Genomic DNA, 15121 nt, shown 5'->3' with positions numbered 1-15121 from the left:
GGCCTGTCAGTTGAATGCAGGATAAAACAATAACAATTCATAGCTGTCATTGTTTATAGAGTTCTTTCTGTGCTCTGGTCCTTGTTCTAGCCCTTTCTACGTATTGTTGCATGTAAGCTGTGTGGTACCTCTGCAAGGTGGGTTTATTATGCACATTTCACAATGAAGAAATGGAGTTTCATGAGAAATGACTTGCCCAAGGTCATAGTGTCTAGGGGTGAAGCTGTCTGACACCCAGGTCTGTGGTGCATAATTTCTGCTGGGAAGCATTGAATGGAGACTTCTGTCTCCAAGGGGACTTGATCCCAGGTTTTGAAGAATGGAAACCAAGCCTTGGAGATGGCCACTATGGGGTCAGTGGGCCAACCCTTGGTGGTGGCCTTGCCTCCCAGGGTTGGCCCTGAGCACTCAGTTCATTTGGCCTTCCTACCAGCAGGATCTCTGACTTCTCACAGCATCCTTGGGAAGTAAATGTGATGAGGGCATGATGTGAGGCATCAAATACCAGAGAAGAGTTGGACCAGACCCTTAGTCTTGGTACCTGCCATCTCCCTGTCTTCTCCTGGGTTGGGGTGAGGCTGCCCTGTGGGCGTGGGTGACTCAGGCAGCACACGTGGGCGGTGGGCTGGAGCTGGAGCTGTGGCTGGTGGGCGTGGCCTGCCTGGCACCAAGGGCAGGTGACCCAGCCAGTTCTGCCTCTGACACTTCATTCCAGCCATCCCTCTGACTACGATGAGAGCCTCTCGCCGCCTCGGCTGTAGTCCCGCCGGGGGGGCCCTGGGCCCCGGACATGCGGTGATCTGAGAGGAAGGCAGCCACTGCCACACCTGGACTTCACCAGATGAGTCTTTGCCGCACAGGTATCGAGTGTTCTTCAAGGTCCCAGGGGGCCCAGAGCGAGGACCTCAGGGGTCCCTCTGGGCTTTGCCTGCCCTTTGCTGATTGGTCTCAGCTGGGACTGGGAGAAAGCTTGGGCCTCTAGCAGGGGAGGCAAAGTTGGATGTGAGCTCTTGGCCACTGGGAGTGTGTGAGAGCACAGGCTCTGATGGAAGTGGGCACCTTCCACCGAGGTTTGGGGGTCTCAGGGAGGGCGGACACTCATAGCTGCCCAGGGCAGAGGTGAGGCTCCTGACACCTCTAGCAGGCCCTGGGGACATGAACTCCAGGGCAGCAGTGTGATGGGGGCTCAGGATGGGATGAGAAGGCCCCAGAGCCTGAGAGGGATGGGGCCCAGGTGTCTCACAGGGGCTGAGCCAGCAAGCCCTGGATGGGGGTGGGCCTTGTGGCCCCAGGCCAGCACCATCTCCCAGGAAAGGCCATTCCAGTCAGTGCCAGGGCTTGGGAGGCACTTCCCAGGGGAGGAAGCCGAATCCCTGAGAGAGGGAGGGCCAGTCCTGCGAGAGTCCAGCAGGTGAGAACACAGGTTTACGAGGTGACTCAGGCAGCTAATTATAGCTGCTGCAGTCTCTCCAGCCACAGTTCTCCTGACCCTCTCCTGCTCAGGCAGGGACTGCCCTATACTCACTGGCCAGGGCAGAGAAGATGGAGCAGCCAAAGGTCATAGGTGAGAGATATAAAAGATCCTTTAGCCCATTTCTCTGAAGGGAAAACTGAGTCTCAGGGAGGGATAAGGGACTTGCCCTCCATTCCTCTCTTCCAGTGTTGGCCCAGCCCAGCCTTTAACCCCATCTGTCTACAGGTCGCTTTGGGCTGATGGAGGTGGTATGACTGGGGATATGGCCAGGGACCTGGCGCTGATGGGTCTTTCTTAATGGAATGCCTGAGGCCCCCCCTCGGAGCTCCCTGCCTCAGGGTGCCTGCACTCCAGGGCTGATGCCCCCTGCCCCCACCCCCTTCTCTTCCCCTCTTCCAGGGCTGCTCATGTTTAGTTGGTGGCGGGGCGGGCGGGGGTGGGGGGGTGGAGTTGGTAATGAGGCTCTCTCATTTCTAAACCTCACTACAGTCTCAACCAGGTTACTGCTGTGATGCACAGCACTTTCAGATAATAACTAGAATTATGACTGAACGCTTTACCAAGACACATCAGAATTCCATATAATCTAGAATATCTGCATCAGCAGTAACCTGGTTGCTTTAAACGTGCCTTCTTAAGTCTTTTTGTCACTTTAGATAGCTATGGTTTCACTCTGATGCCTCTGCAAAAATGCCTCCCCTTCAAGAAGAGTTATAAAAGGGACTTTTGGAGCAGTGCAAATAATTTTAATGGGAAACCTGATGGCTTCATAAAGCTGTTAACAGAAAGGATGAGGTATAGAGGACTGAGTGAACTGGTAGATGTGGTTATAATCTTATGGTTTCTATCTTTAAAAATACTGGTTTAAATCTGTTTTCCAGTGCTAAGGAAAATCTTCCCCTGAAACTGGTTAATCGCTGTTTTAATTTGTTTTCAAATTTGTCTGTGCTTTGTGCCTCTGTGTCTGCTCTATGTCTTTGTCAGTGTCGCTAGATCCATTACTTACATCTTGTCTAATTTATAGGATTGTGGTCTCTTACAATACCCAGTCTGTAACCAGGCCTCCAACAAAACGCATATGGCTAAAAATACAACATAAAATCATTGTAATAGTGTAATTCTACATATCAGGCTTCATTGGTGGCTCAGATGGTAAAGAATCTGCCTACAATGCAGGAAACCTGGGTTCCATCCCTGGGTTGGGAAGATCCCCTGGAGAAGGGAATGGCAACCCATTCCAGTATTCTTTTTTTTTTTTAAACTTTACATAATTGTATTAGTTTTGCCAAATATCAAAATGAATCCGCCACAGGTATACATGTGTTCCCCATCCTGAACCCTCCTCCCTCCTCCCTCCCCATACCATCCCTCTGGGTCGTTCCAGTGCACTAGTCCCAAGCATCCATTCCAGTATTCTTGCCTGGAGAATTCCATGAGCAGAGGAGCCTGGTGGGCTACAGTTCATGGGGTTGCAAAGAGTCGGATATGACTGAGCGACTAACACTAATACACACAGTCAGAACACAGCACAATCCAGACACCTCCTCCAGAGAGCTCTCCTATGTGGGTCACGATCACCAATGGCCTCCCTCCACCCAGCTGGGCTCTTCTTATAGAAATCACCCCCTCTGGCCTCTCCGTGTCTCCAAGGGTGGCTCAAGCTAACTGCAGAGTCAGCTCCTATCCACACAACCCTTTCCCCTGTCCGCCCCTTCCTCTAGGGCCAGCCCACCATCCCAGCTTGCTGGCCCCGGCGGCAGCCTCCTCCTGGCCTCTGGTATCCTCCATCTCCCTCCTATCCACACAGCCCTTTCCCCTGTCCGCCCCTTCCTCTAGGGCCAGCCCACCACCCCAGCTTGCTGGCCCCGGCGGCAGCCTCCTCCTGGCCTCTGGTCTCCTCCCTCTCCCTCGTGCTGTCTCCTATAGGACCCAGATCCCTCTCATGTCCCCCCTGCCCTCAGGCTCAGCCAACTCCTGCTGCTGTTCCAGGCCCAACATGCTCTTGAGCCTCTTACTGCCCAGGGATCCAGTCACACCAGCTCCTTGTTCCTTGCTGAACTTTCTTGACCCCTGGTCTTTGCTCAGGCTATCCCCTCTGCCTGGACAGGCCTCCCCATCCACACAGAAACCTCTAAGTTCCTTTCAGTTTTCTTGGAAGACGTAGCAGTTCCTCTTTCCTGTACTCCCTCCAGCCCAACATAGGGTCCAGCCCATATGAGCATCAGTGAGACAGGTCTGTGCTGAGCGGGGTGAGGCTCAGCTGCTCCCTCCAATGGGCAGATAGCCACTAGGCTGGTTACACTCAGCTTTGGGGAGGGGAGAAAGATGACCTGTGTGTTAGCAGGAGAGCACCGGGGGTGTGAGAAATTAAAAAACCAGAGAGAGCTGGGCTGTATTACTAGGAGCATAGTGTCTAGAACAAAGGAGGTGACAGTCCTGCTCTGTCAAGGAGCATTCTGAACACAGATCCTGAGACACTTAAAAAGCAGAGTTAATTCTCAGGAATCTACCTGGAGATGGGTGGGGCTGGGGCAGATGACTGGAGAGAAGTCAAGGGCATGGTGGTCTCTACCTGGAAGCGCTGATGGGCTCTCCTAGGACCCCCAGGAGCAGGGGTGCTGAAGCAGGGATCAAGAGAAACTGCAGGGACCATCTATACACAGTTGTGTTAGTCACTCAGTCGTGTCTGACTGTTTGTGACCCCATGGACTGTAGCCCACCAGGCTCCTCCGTCTATGGGATTTCCCAGGCAAGAATACTAGATTGAGTTGCCATGCCCTTCTCCAGGGCACCTTCCTGACCCAGGGATCGAACCCAGGTCTCCTGCACTGCAGGCAGACTCTTTACCATCTGAGCCACCAGGGATGTCAACCTTATGCAGGGTTGGCAGCCTGGAAAGATAGAAGGAGAATTCCATCCTAGGGAGTATGAGCAGGGGCCACATGGTCTGAAAACCCCCCTGAAGCTCCTCCGTGTCCCCTCAACCTGAGCATCTGCACTGCAATTGTGTTCCAGCCATGAAAGCCCACCCCAAGGAGATGGTGCCCCTCACGGGCAGAAGAGCCACCATCCCCTTTGTGAACCCTGCCATCATGCAGGAGAAGAGGCCATCTGAGATCACCCCCACCAAAAAGAGGTAGGGCCAGTAGATGTGGGCCTGGGTGCTGCGGTGAGAGGCATGGGAGGGGCCTGGCGCCCACTTTCAGGGAGCACTTGCTGGGGGTGGACCTGAGACGCCATTCTTATCTCACCTTGGGTGGCCCGGTGCCCAGCCAGGTATAAGTGGGGATGTATGTGTGTGGAGCGGGGAGCCCTGCATACTCTGGGGCTGAGCTGGAGAGGTCAGTACGACTGGAGGGACTGGGGCACTGAGGCAGAAACATTCAGAAAGGTTTCTGGGGAGGCAGGGAGTTGCTGGAAGTCATCTTGAGACAAGGCGCTGAAAAGTGGGTGGAAATCCCAGGTTAGCAGGGGCTCCCTCCTGGGTACATTTTCCATGTCCCCTGGGGGGATTTCATAGCCACTGGGTGCCCAGCCAGGTAATTCAAGCTCTCCAACTCCACCCGTGTAAGGGGGGCACCAGTCCATAGAGTGATGGTTAATTGCAGTTGTGCCAACAAGGTGCTTGGCACCAAACTTGTTGGCCCCGATGGTGTTTTATTGCCTTGAACTTTGTCTTCCTTGTTGTTATTGTCATTGTCACTCCCCAGGGCCCCTGGGAATGGGGCAGGGCCGGGACAGTTATGACCACTCCCAGGTGAGGACGCGGAGGAGGTGGGAGCAGAGAAAGTACTTCTCTGGGGTCACAGCTGGCCCTGGAGCTGACCCCATTGCAGTCCCCCCGCCCCCTCAGCTGATTTGGTGCCCTTCAGCCTGAGTAGTGGCTCTAGTAAAGAATCTGCTTGCAATGGGGGAGACCTGGGTTTGATCCCGGGGTTAGGAAGATCCCCTGGAGGAGGGCATGGCAACCCACTCCAGTATTTTTGCCTGGAGAATCCCATGGGCAGAGGAGCCTGGTGGGTTACAGTCCGTGGGGTTGCAGAGTCAGACACGACTGAGTGACTGAGTCTCTCACTTTCAACCTGAGCGCCCTCCCTCACCCCAGCTGCGCTTCCCTTGGACCCGGGTGGGCCCCGGTCTAGCTTGGCCCGTTTGCCCCGCCTCCTTTACTCCTTCCCAGGCCTGTTTTAGGCCGAGGTGAGCTTGGTGCTTTCCCTTCTGTTGGTTCGAGTGATAATTGCTGAGGTCTTTCGAGCACCAGGCCCAGGGCTGGGCCCAGGCTGGGGAGATTGGGACATGAGAGAAAGAACACCCACCTCTGCTCACAGTCTGGATGGTGAGGGGGCCCCCAGGGAGAATTCGGGGAGTGGCCTGGAGAGAGGGTGGTCTGGGCCTAAGGAGGGGCGGGTTGTTCTGATTCTGTGGGTACTTTGTAGAAGAGCTGGTATTACTGTGGACGATGGCAGGTAGACAGGAAGGGAAAGAGCATTCCAGGCAGGGCTTGGGGCAGGAACCAGTGAGGAGTCCCATGTGTCTAAAGTGCTGGGTAGGTGGGGGAGATGAACCCCTCTGAGGCTGGGTCTTGGCTGTCAGTTGAGATTGGATATCTTGGGGGAAGTGGGGAGCTATGGAGGGCTTTTGTGTGAGAGGGAGGGCATGGCGAGGTTTGCATTGTGGAAATGATACTCTTGGAGAAGGAAATGGCAACCCACTCCAGTATTCTTGCCTAGAGAATCCTGTGGACAGAGGAGCCTGGTGGGCTGCTGTCCGTAGGGTCACACAGAGTCGGACACAACTGAAGCGATTTAGCACGCATGCATGCGTTAGAGAAGGAAATGGCAACCCACTTCAGTATTCTTGCCTGGAGAATCCCAGGGAGAGAGGAGCCTGGTGGGCTGCCATCTATGGGGTCGCACAGAGTCGGACGTGACTGAAGCAACTTAGCAGCAGCAGCAATGATACTCTGGGTGATCTGTGTGGATGATGGATCAGAGGGGAGTCTGTTGTGATTGTTGCCCCAGTGATAGGTGGTTAGCCTGGTGGTGAGGCATGGAGAAGCAGGCAGGGATCAAAGAGGTATTAGCATCATGGAGTCTGAAGTATCGACTATAGGAGGGGAGGGCAAAGGAGGACGGAGAGACATTTTCAGTTCTGATGGGGGGATCCGGATGGATGACAGGGCTGTCTCTGACATCAGCACTTCAGAGGAGCAGGAGCAAGGTCAGGAGGAAAGAGCCAAGTTCAGGTGTGAAATGCTGGCTGAGAGGTACTAGAGGCACACACAGGTGGAAGCTACAATCTGGAGCATAAGAGAGAAGACTGGGTGGACATGGAGATCAGACAGGTGTCAGAGGCCTGTGGGGGAAGCCTGTTTCTGGAGAGGCTTGCCTGAGTAGGAGCAGAGATACCTGGGTTGTTTTTTTTTTCCTCATGGCAAGTGGGATCTTAGTACCCCCATCAGGGATCAAACACTCATTCCCTGCATTAAGCATAGTCTTAACCCCTGGTCCTCCAGGCCAGTCCTAGAGCAGCGATAACTTTGAAGCTTCCTGCCTCCCGTCCCCCTTCCCTCCCCTCTCACTTTCCCAGGGGAGGTTTGGACCTCAGAAGGACTGAGGACAGCGTTCTAGGAAAATCCCAGGTTCTTCGTGCAGTCAGGCTGCGCTTCTGGGCCCAGCCTGGCTCATGAACTTAGTTCCAGGCTCAGCTCTGCCCATGACCCCTGCCCAGCCAAGGGCCTGGGGTGAGGTGTGACCTTGGTCTTCCAAATAGGTGATCCCTTCTCCTTCCCAAGGCTTTTTGAGGGCCCTCACGTGCCTACTTCTCCCCAGACCCCAAAGATTTAGGCATCTCCCTCAGAACTGAGTATAGGACTCAGGTTTACAAAGAAAAAGAAAATTAAATATTATACATAAATAAAGATGGCAGCTCTGACTGCTAAAGAAATATGTACTAACAGTTAAATTGGAGGCACCAAAAACTCCAGATTTGAGAGAAATTTTTGGACCTGGAGCTTTTCCTGAAGCATCATGCCCCTCTCTGTGAGAGGCTGCTGGGGTTCCTGTCCCCTGGGCCTGGCCTTGCCCAGGGACACAGGCACAGGACAAAGGCTATAGAGGGCCCTGAAGCTCAGAGCCCTTGGGCTCTCCATGGGACAAAGTAACAGAGAGTCCTCCCCAGCCCAGGGGTTGCCTAGGGATCATTCTCTGCCTTCAGAGGAATAGAAATGCAGGAGAAATGATGCAGGGCTGTCTGCCTGCCTGTGTTAACGACACGTGGGTGGTGGCTCCTTTTGGGCTGGGTCAAAGATAGGAGTAAACAAAGAGCAGCTGCTGCGGGTCAGGAGCCAGGATGTCACCTGGCCAAGACCTTGACGTTCACTCATGCTGGTGAGTGAGATACAGCATGTGCAGCGGCAGGCAGGGCAGGTGTGGGACAGGCCGTCCCAGGAGTTAGCTCCTGACCCACAACTGGGTCCTTTGCAGCTCAACTCTCGTTACCCTCCTTCCCGACACTGAAGACCTTCTTTCTCAGTCACAGCCTTCAGCTTCCTGTTGAGGGAAGCAACCTCCCACAGTTTACAGTTTAGGGTTATGTTGGTTTGTTTCCTTATTGGTCTCTCCATCTGTCCACCTGTTTATCCAGCCAAGTATTCATTCCTCATCCATCCATCCATCCATCCGTCCATTCATCTTTCCAAACTATTCATCATCTACCTACCTATTCAACCATCCACTCATCTGTCCAACCAGTCATTTTTTTTTTTTTCAACTCATTTATCTTTCACCTATCCATCCTTACACTCATCCATTGTTAGGTCTTCTGAGTATCACGATCAGGGTTGTGTTCTAGAGACTTAGGATGCTGCAACTGTAGTTTCCACCACTGAAGAACTTACAGATGAAAGACAGTGTGTTGTTGTCTAGAGCAAGGAAAGCAATGGCTTCCCTGTGCTATAACCTGGTCTCTTCTTACCAACCCACTGGGACAGGAGCTTTGCAAGGGGAGGCATTTTTGTCTATTTGTTCACCACAGTGTTCCCCAGCTCCTAAAATAGTGCTTGGCAGATTGTACGTGTAAATGTTTGTTAGTAAATGCACTACTGAGCCCAGAGAGGTAGGGTGGGATGGAGGAGGAAGGGCAGGGGTTGGACCAACTGGGGAAAGAGCTGCTGGTGTGAGAGTCGTCCGGCTCTGCCTGGAGACAGTCAGCACATCTCAGCCAGGATGTTTTGGGGCTGAGCTGCTAGCAGATGTGTCTTCAGTCGCTGGGTCAGAGCTGCCGTAGTGGTATGGGGACAACTTTGGGGTGATAGTTCTGGGGGACTGCAGGGGTGCAGAGGAAGGTGATCGATCGCATAGGGTGATTGCTGATGCCCATTTCAGCTGGACGGTCCATAAGGAGACAGCTCTGGAGCAGCGTTGCTCCTGAGTCCAGGCCTTAGGGAGCATCTAGCCCAGTCTCTCTAGGGGAGGACACTTGACCCAAAGAAAGTGAGTGACTACCTGGGGCCACACAATAGGAGAGGCAGAGGCAGCCTAGAAGCCTGGCCTTAGGCTCTCAACTAGGGGTTTGCTCCTCTCTTCTGGAAGAATGATTTGATTTTAGGTCAAGTCGGAGGGGCTTTTGATGGGCAGGAGACAGGAAGGTGGGGCCCAATGTATGAGTGAGCCCTGCCCTCACCTCGCTTATGCCTCATTTCTGGACTAGCTCTGGGCCTTCCAGGCTTGTCTGGGCCTAACCGGGAGTGAGCACTCAGCGAGGTGGGCACCCTTGCAGCGGGGCTGCAGGACACACAGGTGAACAAGCCCTGCCCAGCTCTAATGGGCTTGTTTGGGTGTCCCTCCAGTGCACACTTCTTCCTGGAGATAGAAGGGTTCGAGCCCAACCCCACGGTTGCCAAGACCTCTCCCCCCATCTTCTCTAAGCCCATGGACTCCAACATCCGGCAATGGTGAGTACTCCAGCCCTTGGCCTCAGAGGGTAGGCAGGGACTTGCCCTGGGCCACACAGCCGAGCCTGGCTGTAGCATGCTACCATTGTCCATTTAAAAACTTGTCCCTCCCCACTCCCCTCCAGTGTCTCTGGCAACTGTGATGACATGGATTCCCCACAATCTCCTCAGGATGATGTGACAGAGACCCCGTCCAATCCCAACAGTCCCAGGTGAGCCGGGCCCTCCCCTCCTCCCACTGTGCCCCCAGGCAGTGCTAGAGGGGCCAGGCACCAGGACCCTGCAGAAGAGAGAAAGAGTCCGCTACTGCTGGGCTTAATGTCTGGGCCCATGGCAGTGGCCTGTAGGTCATTTTTGGGGGGAAGGGAAGGAATATTACATTTTATAAAAGTAATATCCATTCATCATAAAACACCAGAATAACGGCACGCAATAGAATGAGAACTTAATGCAATGCCATATACTTAAACTAAAAATACATGCATGCAACCATCAAACATCAGTGTGTGTTTTACAAGAACACACACACAGAGAAGGATTACGCAGCAGTGTGTTACTACAGCTGCCTATTTCGAGTGTGGGGGTGGGGAGAGAGATATTTGAATATATTAAAAATATTCAAACAACACAAAATATGAAGGTGCAGTTTCTCTTCCTGTGATCTCGTGCTTTCGAGGTCTTCACGATGAACGGTTAGGTACGAATCTTTCCTGATCATTACAATGTGGAACCAGAGATACAGTTTGCTAGAACGTGATTGCCTTTGGATTAGAAGCGGAGCAGCACACGAATCCCCCCACCCCCTCCCCCAGCACTAAGGGGGACGTCAGGCATTGTGAAGGGCAGATGTAAATACTGGTGCAGCGCCCTGTGGGCAGAGCCTGTGGGCACAGTGGCTCTGTTGGAGGAAGGTGAGACCCTGGGGAGGGGCGATGCACACGTTGTGAGCTGGAAACATTTTCTGGCCTCAGTGCAAACCTGGCCAAGGAAGAGCAAAGGCGCAAAAAGAAGCGGCTGAAGAAACGCATCTTTACGGCGGTGTCGGAGGGCTGCGTGGAGGAGCTGCTGGAGCTGCTGGGGGAGCTGCAGGAGCTTTGCAAGCGGCGCCACAGCCTGGACGTGCCTGGTCAGTGCCCGCCTCTGGCCCAGGGCCCAGGGCTGGGGCTCCTGCTCAGCCCCTGCCGTCCACCTCCCTCCCTCCCCCACCACTTGCCCTGACCTCCAGCCTTAAATGCTGGGCTGGCGACTTCGAACCTGATTCTGAGGGCAGTGGGGAGCCATGGAAGGGCTTAGACAGGTTGTGATCATGGTCTGGCTACTCGGCGGAGGATGGGGGTAAATCTGGAGAAGGCCGCTGTTCAGGCAGAGCTGGAACCCCAGCAGCAGGCCTGGGAGACAGAGAAAAACTCTTCGTGGACTCAAAGACCTGAGGAGTGAATCCAGGGTGGTGCCACTTGGACTTGGGAGACTTGGTGGCTGATGGGGCCTGAGCCGTCTTGAGGACCAGGGAAGTAGCGAGTTAAAGGCAGGCGGCTAGCTCTATGTGTAAGCAACCAGGGTGAGGGGTGGTGGGCTTGAGATTTCTGAGGTGGACAATGGGAAGTCAGGCAGTGGGTGGGACTGCCCCCTGCCAGGGAGATGGTACAGAAGGCCATGAGCAAAAGGTCTCTGATAAGACTTTGGGTAACTCACCTGGGAGGAAGGGCCAGCCAGGGGGCTGGAGGAGGAAGAATTGGACAGGAAAGAGGGAGGGGAGGAGCTTGGGGCAGGGAGCTCGGCGGAGGGACTGGGCAGGGTCTTGCGGTCTGGGGCTGCAGCCCCCACAATCCAGTCTCCCCTCCTCCGGGCTGGGCGGGCCCAGGGCAGCCGGGGCCCCACTGTACTGTGGCTCCATCCTGCCCTCCTGCCTGCAGACTTCCTCATGCACAAGCTGACAGCCTTGGACACAGGGAAGACCTGCCTGATGAAGGCCTTGTTAAACATCAACCCCAACACCAAGGAGATCGTGCGGATCCTTCTCGCCTTTGCTGAGGAAAATGACATCCTAGACAGGTTCATCAACGCCGAGTACACGGAGGAGGCCTATGAAGGTACTTGCCTGTTGGGGGGGCAGGGGAGCGGGAATCATGCCACACACAAGCAGTGCTGTCTCTGAAGCCCAAAGCACTTAACATGGTGCCCAGTACCTTCCTTCATTCTACAAACAATCTGAAGCACTGACCATGTGCCAGGCAGTGCTTTTGGCCCCAGAGCACAGGATTGAACAAGACCAGATGAAGCTTCTTGGCTCTAAATAAGGCAATTTCAAAACTGAAGGAAATCTCTATGAAAAGGAAAGTTAAAAAAAAAAAAAACCAGAAAAGATAATGTCATCAAGAGTGATTGGGCATGGGCAACTTTAGTGTGGGTGGTCAGAGGGCACCCGAAGCTGGCATGATAAGGCTCCAGGACAAGGCAAGAGCGAAAGCCCAAGACAGGACTGAACTTGACACAGCTGAGTGATGGCAAGAAGGCTGGAGATGAGGTTAGAGAACTGGGCAGGGCTAGCACATGGCAACTGGTAGTATTGTCATCACCATTATTTTTTTCAAAAAAATATGTCATAGGCACCATGTCTAAAATATAAGACACTCCATTTTAAAAAATATTTATTTTTATTGTTCCTGGTCTTAGTTGCAGCACATGGGAAATTTAGTTGTGGCATGTGAGATCTTTAGTTGTGGTCTATGTGGGATCTAGTTCCCCCACCAAGGATTGAACCCAGGCCCCCCTGCACTGGGAGCATGAAGTCTTAGCCACTGGACTACTGGGGAAGTCAAATCACCATTAGCATTATTACAGCCCCATGTGGGTCTTGGTTTTATGGCTTCTGTCTGAGGTGGGCTGGAGAGGGGGCAGTGAGACCAAACGTGGGATGTTTCCTGCTCAGGAAATCCATTGCGGATTATCAGTAAGGTGTGTCTTTGATTTTTTGGAGTCAATAAACATCCTGTTAGGATCTTATGATATGCTTGTGACACAAATGACTGGCCCAAGAATAACTTGATGTCATTTTGCTGATATGTCATGAGTGCTAAACATGTCAGCTTTTTGCAGGTGGGAATCTTGCTTGGGAATTTATTTTTCTCATGGGATAAAGTAAGTTTATTTATGTGTATCTATTTATGTATATATATATTATTACTATTATTGGTTTTTGCCAGTCTGGTGGGTGAAAAGTGTTAAATCATTAAGTTCAAAATTTCCTCTTCCTGATTACCACTGATTCCAAATATCTTTAATTTTCTGTATTGGCTGTGTGTATTTTCTTCCCTGTGAAGTGCTTGTTAATAATCTTTTCTCAGTTTTCTTTTAGGCTTCTTGTCTTTTTATTGATTTGTAAAAGCTCTTAATCCATTATGGACTCTTAAAAACACATTGCCTCTTTTATTCATCTCAAATATTTCCTGCAGTCTATCATTTGTTTCACTTTCTTTAAGATGTCTTTTGAAACACAGAAATGTGTTTAATTTTTATGCAAGCAAATGTATTTAATTTTTATGTAAGCAAATATATTGGTTTTTTTCTTTATGGTTTCTGCATTTTGGATTTTGCTTAAGAAGGTTTTCCCTGCAAAAAGTCGCAATATTGTAAATTATCCTCCAATTAAAATAAATAAATTAAAAGTTTAGTTTACAAGCAATTTACCGGTTTTTAAAAACTCTTAGTTTTTTAATCCACCAGGCTTAATTTTTATGTATGGCATGATTACAGCTCTTTGGAAAATGCTATTTCTGGTAGGAAGTTCTGAGACCTCCCTACCCCCCAGGCTTCCAGTCCCCTCTGTCTGGAGGTTCTCTAGGCTCCACCAACAAGGTCAATGTCCCCCTGCTCCCTCCCTGCTTCTTCTCCCCTGTTCTCTTTCTTAGTCATCAGGGCACTGGGCACCCAGCACCCAGGCTAGATGCCTGGATCTTGCCTGAGGCACGCCTCCTCCAAACCCCACAGACCATCCTGAGGACTCTTCCTCCTAAGGATCTTTGGGTGCACTGGATGGACAGCTCTTCACATGTCTGGGCTACTTTTTACACATCTTCCAATTTTGCAGCCAGAGTGATCTGAAACACATATGTACAAACCCCCAAACTTCGGTCATGTCACTTCTCTGCTTCAGTGCCTTTATGCCTTCCTGTAGCCTTTAAGATAAAGTTCTAATCTCTTTTTTAAAAAAAAATATGTAATATTTACTTATTTGACTGCCCCAGGACTTAGTTGTAGCATTTGGGATCTAGTCCCTTGACCAGGGGTTAAACCCAGGCCCCCTGCACTGGTAGCATGGAATCAGCCACCAGACCACTGGTGAAGTCCCTGAAGTTCTAACCTCTTATCCTGAGTTAGGAGGCTTTGAGTTGGCCCCATCCAGCCTGGCTACACTTTCGTGATCCCAGCTGAGAGGCCACTTATGGGAAGCACCCCAGTCCTCCAGGTTGTGTTAAGAGCACCTCTGGGTACCACAGCCCCTGTACTTCCCCCATCGTAGCACTAAATTCTCAGGGAGACTGTGAGCTTCCAGAGGACCAGAATTAAAACTGTAGCCCTGTCCCGTTGTGTTCCCGTTGGAGCACAGAACAGATGCTCCAAGGATAATCCTTGCTTCCAGGCAAGACTGAATGAAGCAAAGAATGAAGTTGGGACTCTTGGTAGCTGGGCGACGCCGACCAGACAGGCAGCTAGTATTTCTCAGTGATCCGTGGAGGGTACAGAGGCTAGAGAAAGGAACGGCGAGAGAGTGCGTGGTACCCCGGGTCCCAGCAGCTGAGCGCCCCTCACTCATCCCGACCCGCCCACAGGGCAGACTGCGCTCAACATCGCCATCGAGCGGCGGCAAGGAGATATCACCGCGGCGCTCATCGCGGCTGGGGCGGACGTCAACGCCCACGCCAAGGGGGTCTTCTTCAACCCCAAGTACCAGCACGAAGGCTTCTACTTCGGTGGGTGCGCCCCCGCCCGGGTTGGGATCCAGGCTCTTGGGTCCAGGGTCCGGGGTTCGGGAGGGGGCGGAGGGCGGGGCGGGGCTCCTTCCCTGAGAAAGGCACTAGCAGACTGAGCGCTGGAGACCCCACTGCCAGCCTCTGCCTGCTGGGTTGTGTGGGAGAACCCTGGAGGACAGAGCTGTGACCAGGGAGGCGGCAGGGGCTGATGTATCCGAATGGGACCACCAGGCTGGACCAGAGAGGAAGCAGCGGAGTAGTGGGGAAGATGGGGGAGCCTGCATTCCAGAAGTGTCCCCTGGGGGTCTTAGTGGGGACATAGGCATTCACCTGAGCAGCCCTCTGCAGGGAACCAGGACCCGGAGGGAGGGCAAGAAGAGAACCCAGTTTAAACCCTAGTTGATGGGAGAGGAGACAGGTTCTGAGAAGGGAAATGACTTGTCCCTGTCTAGCAAGGAGCTAATGTAGGCATTCAGGCTGCCAGCTCTGGCCTCTGTTCCCTATATCTAGTGCCTCTCAGGACTGCAACAGGGAGGAAAAAGTGAGAAGATGAAAATTCCCTGGCTAACACTCTAGGGAGTCCAAAAACAATTGGGGTTAGGCTGTGTTGCGTTAAGTCCTTCAGTTGTGTCCAACCCTCTGCGACCCATGGACTGTAGCCCACCAGGCTCCTCTGTCCATGGAATTCTCCAGGCAAAAATACTGGAGTGAGTAGCCATTCCC

The 15121-nt window shown here is 52.6% G+C and overlaps 1 protein-coding gene across 1 annotated transcript in view; it reads left to right on the top strand.

Moving 5' to 3' along the window:
- Positions 1-695: 695 nt before the first annotated feature.
- Positions 696-15121, top strand: part of TRPV3 (transient receptor potential cation channel subfamily V member 3) — a 34621-nt gene continuing 20195 nt past the window's right edge. Inside the window, exons 1-7 of the mRNA XM_061390705.1 lie at positions 696-860; positions 4490-4610; positions 9324-9428; positions 9554-9640; positions 10400-10554; positions 11342-11518; positions 14258-14398. Coding sequence (XP_061246689.1) covers positions 842-860; positions 4490-4610; positions 9324-9428; positions 9554-9640; positions 10400-10554; positions 11342-11518; positions 14258-14398 — 805 coding nt within the window. The 5' untranslated portion in view covers positions 696-841. The remainder of the gene's footprint in view (positions 861-4489; positions 4611-9323; positions 9429-9553; positions 9641-10399; positions 10555-11341; positions 11519-14257; positions 14399-15121) is intronic.

This window comes from Bos javanicus, chromosome 19, assembly GCF_032452875.1.
Source record: "Bos javanicus breed banteng chromosome 19, ARS-OSU_banteng_1.0, whole genome shotgun sequence".
In the NCBI taxonomy this organism is placed as follows: Eukaryota; Metazoa; Chordata; class Mammalia; order Artiodactyla; family Bovidae; genus Bos; species Bos javanicus.
The sequence above is the reverse complement of the archived record's forward strand: the minus strand, read 5'-3'. Positions and strand labels throughout refer to the sequence as shown.